Genomic DNA, 14,881 nt, shown 5'->3' on the forward strand with positions numbered 1-14,881 from the left:
AGGGTTCACGATAACGGTCCGGAATCGCTCTCGCCTCGCGTCTATCTCTTAACTATTCCAGTGGCAGAATTGCGCCTGTGTTCTTGACCTCCTCGAAGGTGCGTTATCCATGCATGAGACTTGCAGGAATTCGCCCCTCTATCGTGTAGACAGTTTCAGAACGCCTGTTACGTGAGGTACAGCTTGCTCGGAAAGATATTTTGTGGAGCGAAAATACCCAAGACAAAGAAGTGTATAAAAAGAAGCTTCGGAACAAAAAACCATCAGTGCTTGCCTGAGATTCGTAATATAACCCTGCATGCACCATCTCTGTAAAATGTGTGATAAATGCTGATAAAGGAACTTTGTAATCCTATTCTTCCAGGACGTTCAGATTTACTTGTCGTAAAAAGTATTCATAAAAATAATTCATTCAATATAGAAGACATATATTCGAAGGGCCCATAGTTTGTTTCGTGCATGGCGTTTTTATTGTAATTGAATAAAACTACTCGTATATGTTAACTTCTCTTGACTGAATATTTTTAAAAAACCACTTCAGAGTTCAAAATGAACTCAATAATCTTAGTTGTCATTAATATGCTCCTCGGTAAGTAACTTAATGGATGAAGTTCTATTGGAAACAGGGAATGAATTCAAATAAAAGTTTAATCTGAATTTTGTTTAAGGATAATCAATAATAATTGTTAACAGTGGCAGCGTGCCTCGTCGAGAGCCGCGCGAGAACAAGAGAAGCGACAGAAGCGCATCCAAGTCAGGGAAGGCGAGGGTTTGACTATGGAGATCCTTACGGCAGCGGCTCCGCGAACCGAAGGCAGCCAGGTGACACGGCTCCAGAGGTGCCCGACTTCCAGACACGACAACGCGTTCCAATAAAGCAGCGAAACAACCATCTGTACAAAAATGAATATCCGAACCAAGTACACCGGCCTCAAGACCTCGAAAGATATGATAATAACGACAAGCACGATTTTTTCAACGAGCAATCTGTAGTTGACTCAGTTTTGTCGACGGTCAAACCCGGTAATGCGGAGCTGGTAAACGTGCAGCCCTCGACACGGAGGAGCCGGCGACGTCTGGTCAACAAACTCGCCTCGAACGCTTCGGCTGTCATTCCCGACATTGTCGATGGATTTTCTTGCGCGGGAAGGGTTAGTATGTAGGTATAAAAGAATTTAATGGTGTGCAACTTTGCACATATCTACTTCTCTCTTATGGAAGCCTGCTCGGCAGTTGCAGCATTACATTAGGCCTTCTTTAGAGGGACTTCAGACCCTTAATGTAATCATAAGCTCCATAAATAATTTAATATTCATTTGCTAGAATTATTATTATTTCTTTTTACGAAAAATATCAACAAATTCAAAGTAATGTGACCTGAAATAAGATTAAGTAAATATTCATACAATCAGTCATTACTACTTAAAAATGATGAAAAATCTTAAGGGACTTAACCCTTCGACCTTTAAGTGGTGTTAGCCTTCTCTGCTCAGATTAAGTGATATCCCGACGTTTTCCAACTGATTAGGTATATTTGTACTGTTTATCATTATACATCGGAACTAAAAACAGTTACATTCATGGAGAGAAATTGACAAGCTGCCAATCGAAGTCTAACCTGTTTAATGCTCATGGAAGATCTTTTAGAGGGATAAAAAATCTTGTAGACAACGAGAAAGAAAAATTCTCAGCTCAAATTTAATTTCCTGAGGAATAGTTGGAAAAATTAACCACGATGATAGTATCACTTCCTCATTGTAATAATAATGTTTTGCATTTTCCAGCCATATGGATATTACGCTGATACACTGAACAATTGCAAGATATTCCACGTCTGCTATCCATTGAGGGGAGTGTTTCCAAACGAACCGTCTATCCCTAACGTAACCTACGACTTCAGTTTCTTCTGCAACAAACACTTGATGTTCGACCAGGCTTCGCTGGTTTGCGCCTTCCAGCGTGAGGCGATCCCATGCGAGTTCGCGCCGCAGCTCTACGGCCTCGTTAACTCGCGGTTCTTCCAGGTCAACAAGACTACCTCTTAGTCGAGCTTCACCCCCTGTTAAGGGCTTTGCCTCGAGGTGTCGTCTGAAGATAAGGCTTTCAAAAATCCTGTGGAAATCTTCATTCTGATATATATTTAAGCATTTGTTTTTAATACTAGGTGTTCTTCCAAATAATCGTCAATTTTCTACAGCCTCAAATTCTCAAGTCCTGAATCAAATCTGAAGTAAAAATTTCTGAGAAGAACAATTCAGTGTTATGCTTTCGTTCAGAGGATAAGTTTCCGAGCAAAAAGGAAAATACGCGAATAATTATTCCCATACAAATGCAAATGTAATAATACATAAACAACACTAATTTGGCAAGAGGGACATTCTATAAACATATTCGCTTTATTACATTGATTTTATAGATTAAGAAAAAAAATTTAACCAATCGTTTATGCTTTATCCCGGCTATTTATACTATTAATTTATATTCTATAAATATAATACTGCAGCACACAGCCTCCGTTTTATCCTGTCATAAAAATTTTAAGAGCTTGGTTTTAATTTCATGCCGGTAAAGTTGGCTTAGTAATGGCGCTGCCCGGCCTTGTTTGAGTGATTCTTCCAAATGGTTTGTTTGGGGACGATGTTCGCAGTGAAGTAAAATCATCCCCGCTGTTCTGCCATTCAATAAAAACTTGAAGTTTAGGCGACTCTTCATAAGTTCAGTTTCTGCCACGCCGTTTCGGGTAACTAAAAATTCTATATATTTAAATTTAAAGCTGATGTTTTACTCAACCGAACTATTAAATTACAAATGCTCAGAAAAATACTCTTTCACTATTCACCATTGGACCTTTCATTTTTTTACTCAATAATTTTATCTGAAGCAGATATTCACAATTTTAGACGTCATCGTACACCATCTTCCTTGATGATGCGATTGAATGAATTATTCCTCTATCCACCATCTTGCTTGGATGAATAATTATTTCTAAATTTGTTTATGATTCCTAGCAATAAAGCAAACGCTTTGACTAGCTCATTGTAAATATTTTGATACAATTTTCACTCCCTGAGCGCGTTTTAACCAGGTTGATTGCAACTTTCCAGTTAATATTGGATTAGCTGCAGCGATTGCAGTACGATAAGGATATGGTATCTCTATTTCAGTCATGAGCGAATGCAAAATAAGCAATAAGCATTAAATTCTAATTATACTCAAATTATTTTCAAATATTATAATGTTCATCATAATTCCTAACAGACTACCCATAACATACATGGAGCTAGTGGAGCAGGCAGCCCAGTTGGCTTTTCAGCAACTATCCAATGGCTCGATCTATATGCTAATGAGAGCCGTCATTTGGATGGCTGTCATTGTGGGGCAGAGGCTGTCTGGTTCACCTGACACCATTCTAGGCTCCATTACAAACAACAATGGGATTTACACGCTGCTCTGACTTTCTGAAATACCGTCATGCGTATTGCCGAATAACTTCAATGTAAGAGGCACCTATAGCACCTGGGTCGACTTCGCTTCAATGCTCGCCACACAGGTCTTTTGTTTATGCGGGCGCGGCAACTCGTTAAGGAAATGAAAAGTCCTTTGATTTCTTCAAGTTGAGGAATTTGAGGTATGCGGTGCCAATTTCTTAAATTATTATTTGTGGCGGCCCAACTCTGGTCCTACTGTACCTTAAAACTAGTGTAAACATGCTCTTTTTTACTTATAATAAAATCATCTAGTTGTTGAAGTGGTTGCTTGAGAACAGGCGTTAATATGATGCGTTTTTGCATTTAGATAGTCGTCAATGTGACATTTTTTAACTTTTTAAAGAAAATTTACCGAGTAGATCGAAAACCTTTATCCTGACTCTCTATCCTAACACCCAATTTTTGAAACGGGTTGTACGGGTGGCCCTAGTACAGTTAAAAAAATCTTATCGCAATGTATTATACGGAACATATGCAGCTCTCGGTATTAGTAAGTGGAAAAACGTAATACTTTTTGAAGAAAAAATGTAGGAGAAAGCCTACCAAAAAAAATACAATGTTTCTCGTCAGTCACGGGATAGCAATACACAGCTTTCGCCGTATGTTACTGTTCTGCAAACGACGTGGACGCGCAACAAAGGACACACGTCACTTGGATGAAGCAGAATTAAGTCGAAGGTCGACCGGAGAATTTAAAGGAGCTTTGTTTTCTAAGGAGTGGGTGTACTTCAGCAATGAGCATTGCTCCAGAGGGGGCAATACAATAGATTGAAGAGCCACGTGAGTTTGGAATTGGGAGTTCTTGTTGGTAGTTTGTTTATGCTTACAAAGGTGGCACATCTTCAGCAGCGAGCAACTCTGGGTGCTCTTCTAGCTTCAAATCTTAGTCGATCACTGTGTCTTTACGAAAAATTAGGTAGAATTATTAATAAAATAGCTTCAAGATGTTGCATTGTAAAGAAAATCTCAAACCTTCTCATCCCTGTATAAAAATTCGAGATTATTTATTTCCTGTGCTGAGCTTTTTAAATAAGCAAGGAAAAATGCCCTATCATGCAAATAAACAATAATGAAAATCTGGAGAAGATCAGCACGTATTTGAATTAAATGGTTCACGCAAATGTCGATATTTTTGAAAAATAAATAATAATGCTTTTAAAAATAATAACAATTGAAACAACTGAAATATTTTATTACCTAGAACTTATTAATATCCTTGGCAAAATTTTGTCAAGGCATTGAGAGGTGTCAAAAAATTCCTTATTTAAAATATTTATATGCAAAAATAAACAATAAAAATACGGAGATATTTGAATGAAACAATCATCCATTTACACCTGAAACGGTTAACCTAAAAACTTTTAAGTTGGTTTATACCGAAATCCTTTTGTAAAAAATTAGCAGGAAAATGTCTCAGCAACCATGACTTTCAGTCAACAATATTAGCAGATTGGGTGTCGCATGCGATTATAAGTAGTAAAGGGCGTCAAATTATTCGAAAACCACGCTATACCGAAGCGAGAGCGACTGCTGCGTGGGTCTCCTGTCGTAGCAAGTATGCAGACGCGCTTAGAATTTGTGACGATTGAACTTGTTCAGACAATAGAGCATCACGTTACTGAAAGTCGAGGTTCAAATCGCGTCCAAAGCCAAGGAACGGGCTAACTGTTGTACTCGTACATCGATGTTCACGAAATGTACGTTTACGCTCATGAAATCTTGCAGTCGCCACAATGATCTACACATCAGTCCGAGAAAGGCCATTGCACTGTTTATGAAGGAATTGATGAAACGCTTATATGGTATGGACTATTGTTGAAAAAAAAACAGGGCTGCGAACTCGACAGCAATCATTATTGCGGTTCTAGTGATCCTTTCATCATCTAAATACGCAAATCAGCAATCTATAGGTTCCTCTGAGGTCATTTTTGTTCACCACTTTGTCGGTTATTAAATGAAGAAAGAAAACATTTGATTTCATCTCCTATTCTAACTATTAAATTAAATGATATAATTAAAATCCAAGCTATAGAACATTCGTAGTGCATTGCATTTCCTAATTTGTAAATAAATGAGATCGGAACGCACGTTTCTGCAGCGAACAGTTAAAAGAAAAATTGTTGCTGAGAATGTTAAATTCAAAATTACTTTGAATAAAATTTTACTCCACTCAGAGCAATTTTAAAACGATGGATGAGCATGCTCAAACGAGTTATGACTTAAATCAAGTTATAGTTACTTGGTATTGGCACTTGGCAGCTTGACAAGTTGGCCGTGACCGGTAGTGATGCACGCGATGATTCTTTTCAGCGCATTTTCTCATTTATGAAAAAAAGGCGCTATTGTGCTCGTCATGTATGTCCGTTCGTCCGTCCGTCTGTGACTGAGAAAATGCGCTCTCTGCCACCCACTGCACTGACTGCAGTGGGTACTGATCTAATTTGTTTCTATATTCATCCGTATTATAGTTAAATTCTGTGGCGAGCCAGCCTTTTTGAATAGCAATCATAATACTTTCGCAATTATTTTCTTTGTTGCTAACGAGTAAAGCTATATTTCTGAAATATAGATCGACTGTAATGGAATATTTTACAAATCATCTGAATCTAGTTTACGGATTCAGTGATGCCATAAATGTTTTTTCTAACAAGAATTAAGAAAACTGATCATGGTAGACTAAAGTTTCATTAAGAGTCGCTATTCCATGATCTCAATCGTCATAATATCCTAGAAATAAATTAATTCAGGTCATTTTCAGCAAATCACCTATACATAATAATACATTTTTTTATATGTAATTTGATTACATTCTAACTTAACACAGCGGCAAGCATTCAATTTTTCAAACTCCTGAAACGAGACTAACTCGCATCAAATCGGCATTTCTCCTGACTCGACAGGGGACTTGGAAGAATAAACGTTTAAGCGTGTGTCAATTCATCTGAATAATACCATTTTTTAGTACTATATACAATATGAACTTTGACATGGACATAATCCAATAATTTATTGGAAATGAATCATTTCCAATAAATCTGCCTTCCTCGAAAAGACATATACTAACGTTGTGTAATTGGGTTCTATCGTGAGGGCTTAGTCACACCCTGATAAACAAGTGTGCTGAACATCATCATCCTGGGTGAGTAGGTGATGAAGGAGACAGTTGACTAACCGCAGTAACTTCAGAGTGTAGAGTGTAGACGCTGCAGTCAGTCTGCAGGTGCGAGAGAAAGGGAGTGGTAGTGGCGCACATGCAGTCATTGACGGTTCTATTTGCGCTGTACGCTTGCAATCTAGCAACAGTTTCTGCGCAAGGATAAAATATTTGAAGGAAACCAGAATTTCCGAGGTTTGTGATTAATTATTATTATTTTACTTTATGGCTCTTTGAGTTTGCATGTATTCACAGTAAAACGATGGATTCGGGACGTAGAAACTGAAAGATCTTACGTTTTAATTAAGCATTTCCTTCGGAAGATTTGGAATGCACCTCAATCCGGTACAGAGAGACTGACAAATTTAGTGCGTCACAAGCACACCTCGTGTTCTTTCCTCCCGATACGAGCTTCACTGGATACGTTCGTCGAGCCTATATATATTCATTTGTGATCAACGCGAGACTCACTGAATACGTTCGGAGAGTGCATATTCATTTGCGAGCTAGCGGTGTTATGCGAAACACCCACGCGTTTAGGTTTTTATAATATTAAAACAACTAAAGTGATAAATTCGTGCTGAAATCGGATTTGAATGTCAGTTTCTGGTTCAGCTGAACTTTCTTCTATGCCTCACTGTAAGCACGAAATCTCAACACGGCTTCCTGCACACATAGTTCAGGTGTTGACGACACAAACGAGGTCGTGGGAGCATAAGTGGCCCACATTTGCCTGCTGGTGCGCTCAAATGCATAGAGAGAAACTTTTCGATTGTCCCGGTGGTGTTAAAGATAATTTTGGATAGCTATTGCGGTTGGCAATTAAGAGCGAGGAAGAAAAACACCCGCAACTTTGTCTTTTAAAAGAACTGCGTGCAGCTTCCCGGAGATTTGATGAGCGCTTCTCCATTAGAGAGTCAATTATTGAAGTGATTTGAATACTCACCTGCAATTATGTACGCTACACTTTGGCATCATAGAGACATAAATGACTAAGTAGTTTTATTCTGAACGTTGTTTCATTATCTGACTAATAGCAATATTTTCAAATTGACTAACTGCACCTTTTTCAGCTCCAAGTAGGACTTGTTGTAAAATCATGGTTGGCATTTATTGCAAATTGTCATGGTGCTCTCTCTTGCCCTCAGGTCTCTCGATATGAAAGCTCCTACAGCTCTCTACTACACACTCTTCGCACAGGTTTGTGACCAAAGTACTTCATATCTCAGCGTGATAATAAATGTTCCAGTATGTATTTGAGTGTCAGAGTACTTTTCTTAGGTCTTTTATAGCTGATTTGTCAAAGTGCGTCTCATTCATCATTCGAGTGATTCGACTGTTTATTACTTGTGCAAGGAGCGGACTTGCTCCTCTAGAAAATGACTGTATATAAATGTATCCCTTGTGCATGCGTTCGAAATGAAATTTTTATTATTTGATGACTTGGGAGCTAAGATGCTGCACTCAATATCATGAATCTGTTTTTACCAAAGTCACATAATATGAAACATTAATATCAAAGTCAAAATGCTTTGGTATCTGTGCTCCTTGCTAAGATGAGAGAAAGTAAGTAAACATTTAACCTGCTTAATGCTTCAAAGGAAATTCATTTGGCGAAATCAAATGCAAACATAACATAACTTTACAACCAGGTGTTGTTTACTGCGCTATAGAAGCATCGGTCCATGTAACGCTGAACTCGATAAATATTTTCCTCATGAGAGCGTGCCGGTCTCTGCATGGTCGGCGTTCACAACCGTTACTTCACTTTCACTTCGATCAATTCAACGACGGAATTAAAAAAGCCACATACGATATTTAGCTATACTTATTACAAGGAAGTGCAAGCTTAATGTTTGTGAGCTCAAAGGCATGTAGGTGTATTTATCAATTACGTCATTTCCGAATATATCACCTTTCATGATACCGAGCTGTTAACTGAGAATTGGATAACTGCGTACTCGCATTTCCTCTAACAGTAATGTTTATGGTTGATAATTACGTCTTCTGTTAAGCATAAAACAACACTATACAAAATTTTTCAGTCAATCAAAACGCACTGAAATGCATGAGATTCATATTCTTTCATTGATTCTATACGCGTCAATCTTTCTGAATGAAGAAAGATTGATTGGCATGTGTAAACAAGATGAAAGGAGAGTAATCAACAGTCTTGTCGTGTCCGCTGCAGCCGAACTATTCTGAACTGTACCGTCACTTCCTTCCCGCTTAGAACCATCACTTTGCTTTGAACTGATACAGAAGTAGCAAGTATTAGTAATTAAATTTTCCATCAGAGCATGAATCATATATAACTCTTGTGTATAAGTATTCTTAAATAATAAGTGACAGATATGGCGTCCATACAGAAATATTATGTGCGCGATTGTCTTCGATTAATATAAATTAGCAACAGGTGACCTCGTTGCTCGGCGTTACTCAGGTTTGATAATCTGTTAATCAATAATTTTCAAGCCATCAAAATGATTTACGATGGATTTCGTACTTATAGAACGATATGTTTAAAGTCTCATTTAACAAAGAACTCCTAATAAACCGTCTATTGGGATGTCGAAAAAAGTGAAACCTTATTTTATGCTAGCATACTGAATTTTACTCCTAAATAGACTAAAATTTTAACGAATTTTAGGTTTTGAATGCGATAATGTCTCACAGACCCATAAAAAACTAAAACTGAATCAAAATAAAATTTATCGGATCCAGGGAACATTCCAATCGATTTGATATTCAACACGTTACTAAAATGTTCCTCGGCTAAAATCTTCTCAAAAATTGCTTATTCCAAAATATTGCTCACCGAAGTCTCGTTCTCCAGGCATGTTTCGTCAACAGCCAGTTATATCAGCCATCCAGCAACGGGGCCCAAAATTCCCAACTCGATAAGTCAGCTGTTAGGAAAAGATCGCCTGACAGGGAACATCATCTTCCCTTTTTCAGGCCATCAAGACCCGAAAATCCATATTCATTTATACAATTGGAGGATGAAGCGTCCTCAATGCGCGCTTCTGCTTCATCGCCGATACGCAAATACATTTCCAGAAGAGGACCTAATCCTGAAGTTCCTGCAAAAGTGGACAATCCGGACACAGTCACTCCTAAACCAAAACCCACATTGAAGCGTAAAACTCAAAGACCGTCCGTGGCGGCCACTACACCTCAGTCTTTAGAAGGATGGGTTTCTTACCCAACTGAGGCAACTGTCGTCGCGTCCACTAAACAGACTCCTGAAGCAACAAGTGAGTTTTGGAAGCATCGTTGAAATTAGCGCACGATTTTTATTTAGGAAGAATTCATATTTACATGAAAAAACATTCCTCATATTGAACATAAATAAGGATAAACAAGCTACATTTTAGAATGTAGCTTGTCCATTTCGTTTCTCGAAATGGACAAGTCATTATACGAGATAGAGCTTAGAATTTCCACGAAGTCTTACAACAATTATTGAATACCTACTATATGCCTCGTACGTGTCAAATAACTTGAGCATCAGATTCAGAGTAATTTCGAAACATTTTCACACGCAGTACCTTAATAAATTATTTATATACTGTTAAAAACTGATGCTCATAGCATAAAAAAAGCTTCATGACCGGCTGAACAAAATATAAATGTTCATCGCAGGCAAAGCTGGGGCGTGCGGTGGCATTCAGAGCTACGGTATCAGCTGCGCCGTGCGTATGGACCAGTGTACGCGGGACGCCCACTGCCCCGGCACCACACTCTGCTGCATGGTCGGCCAGTGCGGCTACATGTGTGTCAATCCTAAACGTGAGTCATGTTGTGGTAGAGTGAGTCAGGTGAGTGAGGGTGACGTGAGTCATGTTGTGGTTGAGTGAGTCAGGTGAGTGAGGGTGACGTGAGTCATGTTGTGGTTGAGTGAGTCAGGTGAGATCCGTATAACGATAACCTAATCGCTTATCAGGCTACGATAGATTGGGTCAGGTGAAGGTGCTGGAAGTGCCAGCCAGGTTAGGTGATGCTCGCGCAAGGACTTCAACTCAAACAAACGTTGAGTAATTAAGTCAGAAACGACTTGCCAGATGTAAAATTTATATTCAAGGCAAAAAATTGAGTTGTGTGTATGCGTAACGATTTATGTATCATGTGTGACATCTAAAATCAACTCGTGCAAAATCAAGTGTTCACTTTCAAAATTTCTTCTTTCTCCTTCGCGGCATACAAATTTTTTGAATAAGCTATCCATTTTAAATTCGGTTCGCTTCTCAGTCGTAAAGCGTGAAAGACCGCACAGCTTTGAGTCTCCGACTCGAGTGCGAAACTTTCACACGAAAACTTCTGTTACAAATTTCACTTTCCGATATCATTACACTGCCAGCTAACTAAATACAGAGAATTTGAATTTCTCACTACATTTACCAATACTCCAAATTAATTTTGAAATAATTAATCTATATTTTTCTGTTGCGAAATAGTAACAAATGTGCTTGTTTTTTGTTTAAAGATGCATAACCTTCAATAATATTCTGAAAGGATGAAGGAGTAACGGATAAAGTATTCACACCCGTATTATTACATCAAGTTTAAATAACAGAATTACACTCCATTACCATGTAATATTTAGTCCGACTAATATAATTATCCGCATATTTCAATCACCTCTATGCCTTGCCTCATGGTACAAATCTTAGTTTTTTGACAATTTATCGGTTGAATTTCCTAATTTATAGGTTGAGTTTCCTAATTTATAGGTTGAATTTCCTAATTTATAGGTTGAATTTCCTAATTTATAGGTTGAATTTCCTAATTTATAGGTTGAATTTCCTAATTTATAGGTTGAATTTTATAAGTCATCTGCACGCAGCTCCCTCGGACGCTAAGAAGAAGCGACGCCCCGGCGCCAGCAGCGGCATGAAGCAGCAGGGCGACCGCGTCACTGAAGACTCCACCACCGCGGAGGGACTCAAGGTCGGCGACATCGCCATGGAGAACGAGCAGCCGGACTCCCAGCCCTAGCACTGATCATACTATTATTCTCCATTATAAAGCGCTGAAACTATTTGTAAAGTTTATTTCTAAGCGTTCAATTTATGATAAAATCGCAGGGAATTTTTCATTCAGAGACTAATTTTTGGAATGCGGGACTTCAGTAAGCCTCGAATTATGGCATTCCTGAAATGAGATAAAATTTTCTACTATTTGGTCATGAAAGCAAGCTGATCATATTGGGAATTTTTATTTTAGAAGTGTATACTACTCTACATATACTTTCATAATACCATACGGAATAAAAATTGTGAGTAGTATTTTCTACGATACAGTTATCAACCTAATTATTCTTAATTGTATTGTGTCATATCTCGTGGAAATTTTTACCGGAAACTCCTCTAAAAGGACACTTACTCGAGCTGCATTACATCTTTGCGTTAAAAACTATTTACTTACTTATTTTTCTAATATATTCAAACATTTGGTTTACATTGCAAAAAAGTTAGTTATTGCTTTTCATGCCTGCTATATGCTGAGCGCATCATCACTGATGTGACCACTTTTATTTTGAGCTACACACAGCCTAATTTAATCACTGAACACTTCATTAATAATATTGCGAATAAATCTTCAATAATACACAGGAAACACTCATAATGTCGTGCTGAACTCATGATGTTTGTGTTACGTAAAGCTGGCATCATTATTCCTTATTTTGTTCATGAATGTGGTGAAGGCTACATTTGTTTTTTTACAATAACTTTCAATATAACAATCAATAAAACATAAATGGAATCTTTCTCTTAAATCCTAAACAAATTAACGGTTAATAAAACTAAATTAATTAATCGTAATTTAGTTGCCTGATCATTTCAAAACTGTGTCATAACGAGTAAGACAAATTTTATGCTTCTTAATTCGGACCACGTTCTCAAGATAACAGCAAAAGGAAATCGCTTGAAATTTAATTTTCAATTTGCTATGTCTGTGTTGGAACTATTTCACAATGAAACTTGTCTATACCCTCATCAACAAATTAATTTAAATTGGGAACTAATTTTTTAGAATTCAATCATTGCCGGTCATGTTACTTCAAGGTGTTTTCATTATTAGTTTTAAATGATGGTTTCATCATGGTTTTGAGGCTTATAAAATTCGTACCGCATTGAATCGCCCATGACTTTTCGCATGCGAATCTTTAACTTGAAAGAGCCTGCGACTCGCACCACAGTATCATGCAATATTGTGCACAGGACCTTAAACTGTGAAATGACATGTTTCCGTACATCACTTTAAATTTTAATCGTTCTCATCGTACTCTATGTTGTCTTTCGTGTTAGCCTTTGTATTGTCAAATTGAAACATTTTCAAACCTTGTCTCACGCCGCACACGCCACAAAATCCAGCAAATTTTCCATGTGGCAACTGAAACGCATCATTTACAGATTCAGTCTAATGCTGTCTTTTACATACCGACCTCGTAGACATGAAGTTAGCCTTAGTGCCTTAGTACCTTGGTATTTGTTTGAGACGTAGCAGTCCCAGGCCACGATGGATCGCCGCCTCTGATTATCGCTCATCTGCCCTCATTTGGGCCAGCTGATGCACGATGCTGTTGTTGCTTCTTGAAATCAGACTGCAGATCTGTTACGTAGTGGGTGGGACCTTGCACAGTCTCCCCCTTCTTTCGTTGTGATGTGTCTCAATCCTGAAGGTCTCGCTCTCAAAGTTTGGCGCCATTCCGGTTAATATCTTTCATGTGTACAGAATGACATACCTCTCCCGCCTCCTCTGCAGTGAGAACAGACCCAGGCGCCTTAACCTCTCCCAGTAGTTCAACTCTTCCATCCCACTGATCCTGGAAGTAAAGGTTCGCTGGACACCTTCCAGTTGCCGCACTGCTCCGAGTGTGAGCTGGCAGCAGTATTGCGCCGAGTGTGAGCTGGCAGCAGTCCAGAGCTGGCAGCAGTATTCAAGGATTGGTATTACAAGAGCTCTAAAGAGTGTGATCATTGGTTCCGCTTCTCTTGTTTTGAACGTCCGCCAGATCCACCCATCTGTCGCCTACCTCTTGCGGTTAATGCCGTTATGTGATCACCAAAATTGACCTGAGTATTCATCAACACTCCTAGATCGCGAACGATTCGTTTCTCTTCGATTTCCGAGTTGTCAGGTGCTAGGTAGCGGTGCTCCATACCCGATCTTCCGCTCCCTCTGTATCTCAAAACCTCAAACTTAGTTCCGTTGAACTGCATGTTGTTCACTTGGGCCCAGTCATATATTGCAGCGAGGTCTTCTTGCAACCTCTCACAGTCTCTCCTGTCCGTTATGGTCATTAGTATCCTGGTGTCGTCCGCGAATGACGATGCAGAGGTGTGGTTCTCTGCCACATCTATGTCGGCGATGTGAATGAGGAAGAGAATTAGGCAGAGTACCGTTTCCTGTGGTACTCCACTCTTCACCCTAGCTAGCCTCACTCGATCTCGAGCCTCCTACAACGACAGCTTGTAGTCTTTCTGTTAGGAAGCTGTGGATCCATGCCAGAAATTCACCTCCGACTCCCAGCAGTCTTAATTTTCTGAAGAGCACTCCATGGTCAACTTTGTCAAACGTTTTCGCGAAGTCCAAATACACCACGCCCACCCCGGCCCCTCCTCCAGCATGGCCAGGACTTGGTGGTGATGCTCCAGTAGCTGAGACAAGCAGGAACGATTTCGTCCAAAACCGTGTTGTCTTCTGTTGAAAAGGTCAGCCTCCTCCATGTACTGCACCAACCTTCTGGCATCAACCTTCTCAAATACTTTGATTACGTGTTATGTTAATGTAACCGGCCTATAATTTTGGGGTTTGTCTGTCGCACCTCTTTTGTAGATAGGGGTTATTAGCCCTAGTATTAGGTCTCTTGGAACATTTCCTTCTCTCAATGATGTTTCCCAGAGCAAAGTCAGAGGGACCTATAGTGCTCCGACGCATTTTTTCTGTAGCACTGCAGGGACCCCATCTGGCCCGGGAGCCGAATACGTCGATAATTTTTGGATACTCCTCTCTAGATCTATGAAGTTAATACAATTCTTCATTATCTAAATATTTGCTAACATTTTTCTATGACAAAACACGTCTATTATTGATGCCCAAGAAGCGTTGGTCGAAAATATCTACTTCTGGGGTATTTTTTGTGCGATTTGTGGCCGATTATGCAAGTCTGCAATAAGTCATTTAAATCGATCAGTTTATGCGTGCCTGGGATCTTGGTTGTCTGTTGTGTCTA

General features: G+C 39.0%; 2 protein-coding genes across 2 annotated transcripts; both read left to right on the forward strand.

Moving 5' to 3' along the window:
* The first annotated feature begins 280 nt into the window (after window positions 1–280).
* On the forward strand, window positions 281–2,810 carry LOC108677271. Its single transcript, XM_018165473.1, has 3 exons — window positions 281–589; window positions 694–1,151; window positions 1,785–2,810. The coding sequence occupies exons 1-3, from the start codon at window positions 550–552 to the stop codon at window positions 2,043–2,045; spliced, it is 759 nt and encodes a 252-aa protein (XP_018020962.1). The 5' UTR covers window positions 281–549; the 3' UTR covers window positions 2,046–2,810.
* A 3,875-nt stretch (window positions 2,811–6,685) lies between these two features.
* On the forward strand, window positions 6,686–12,368 carry LOC108677272. Its single transcript, XM_018165474.2, has 5 exons — window positions 6,686–6,837; window positions 7,791–7,842; window positions 9,479–9,899; window positions 10,288–10,434; window positions 11,489–12,368. Exons 2-5 carry the CDS (start codon window positions 7,801–7,803, stop codon window positions 11,638–11,640), a joined length of 762 nt encoding a protein of 253 aa, XP_018020963.1. The 5' UTR covers window positions 6,686–6,837; window positions 7,791–7,800; the 3' UTR covers window positions 11,641–12,368.
* The last annotated feature ends 2,513 nt before the right edge of the window (window positions 12,369–14,881 follow it).

Source organism: Hyalella azteca, unplaced genomic scaffold (assembly GCF_000764305.2).
Source record: "Hyalella azteca isolate HAZT.00-mixed unplaced genomic scaffold, Hazt_2.0.2 contig17496, whole genome shotgun sequence".
Taxonomy (NCBI): domain Eukaryota; kingdom Metazoa; phylum Arthropoda; class Malacostraca; order Amphipoda; family Hyalellidae; genus Hyalella; species Hyalella azteca.

What these genes read in the sequence shown, in the direction of transcription:
- LOC108677271 (XM_018165473.1), top strand. Translation starts at nt 550, where the DNA reads ATGAACTCAATAATCTTAGTTGTCATTAATATGCTCCTCG. An exon ending in TGTCATTAATATGCTCCTCG is followed by an intron (nt 590 to 693) that starts GTAAGTAACTTA and finishes AATTGTTAACAG; the next exon opens with TGGCAGCGTGCCTCGTCGAG. An exon ending in GATTTTCTTGCGCGGGAAGG is followed by an intron (nt 1,152 to 1,784) that starts GTTAGTATGTAG and finishes TGCATTTTCCAG; the next exon opens with CCATATGGATATTACGCTGA.
- LOC108677272 (XM_018165474.2), top strand. Translation starts at nt 7,801, where the DNA reads ATGAAAGCTCCTACAGCTCTCTACTACACACTCTTCGCACAG. An exon ending in ACTACACACTCTTCGCACAG is followed by an intron (nt 7,843 to 9,478) that starts GTTTGTGACCAA and finishes CTCGTTCTCCAG; the next exon opens with GCATGTTTCGTCAACAGCCA. An exon ending in CATGTGTGTCAATCCTAAAC is followed by an intron (nt 10,435 to 11,488) that starts GTGAGTCATGTT and finishes ATCTGCACGCAG; the next exon opens with CTCCCTCGGACGCTAAGAAG.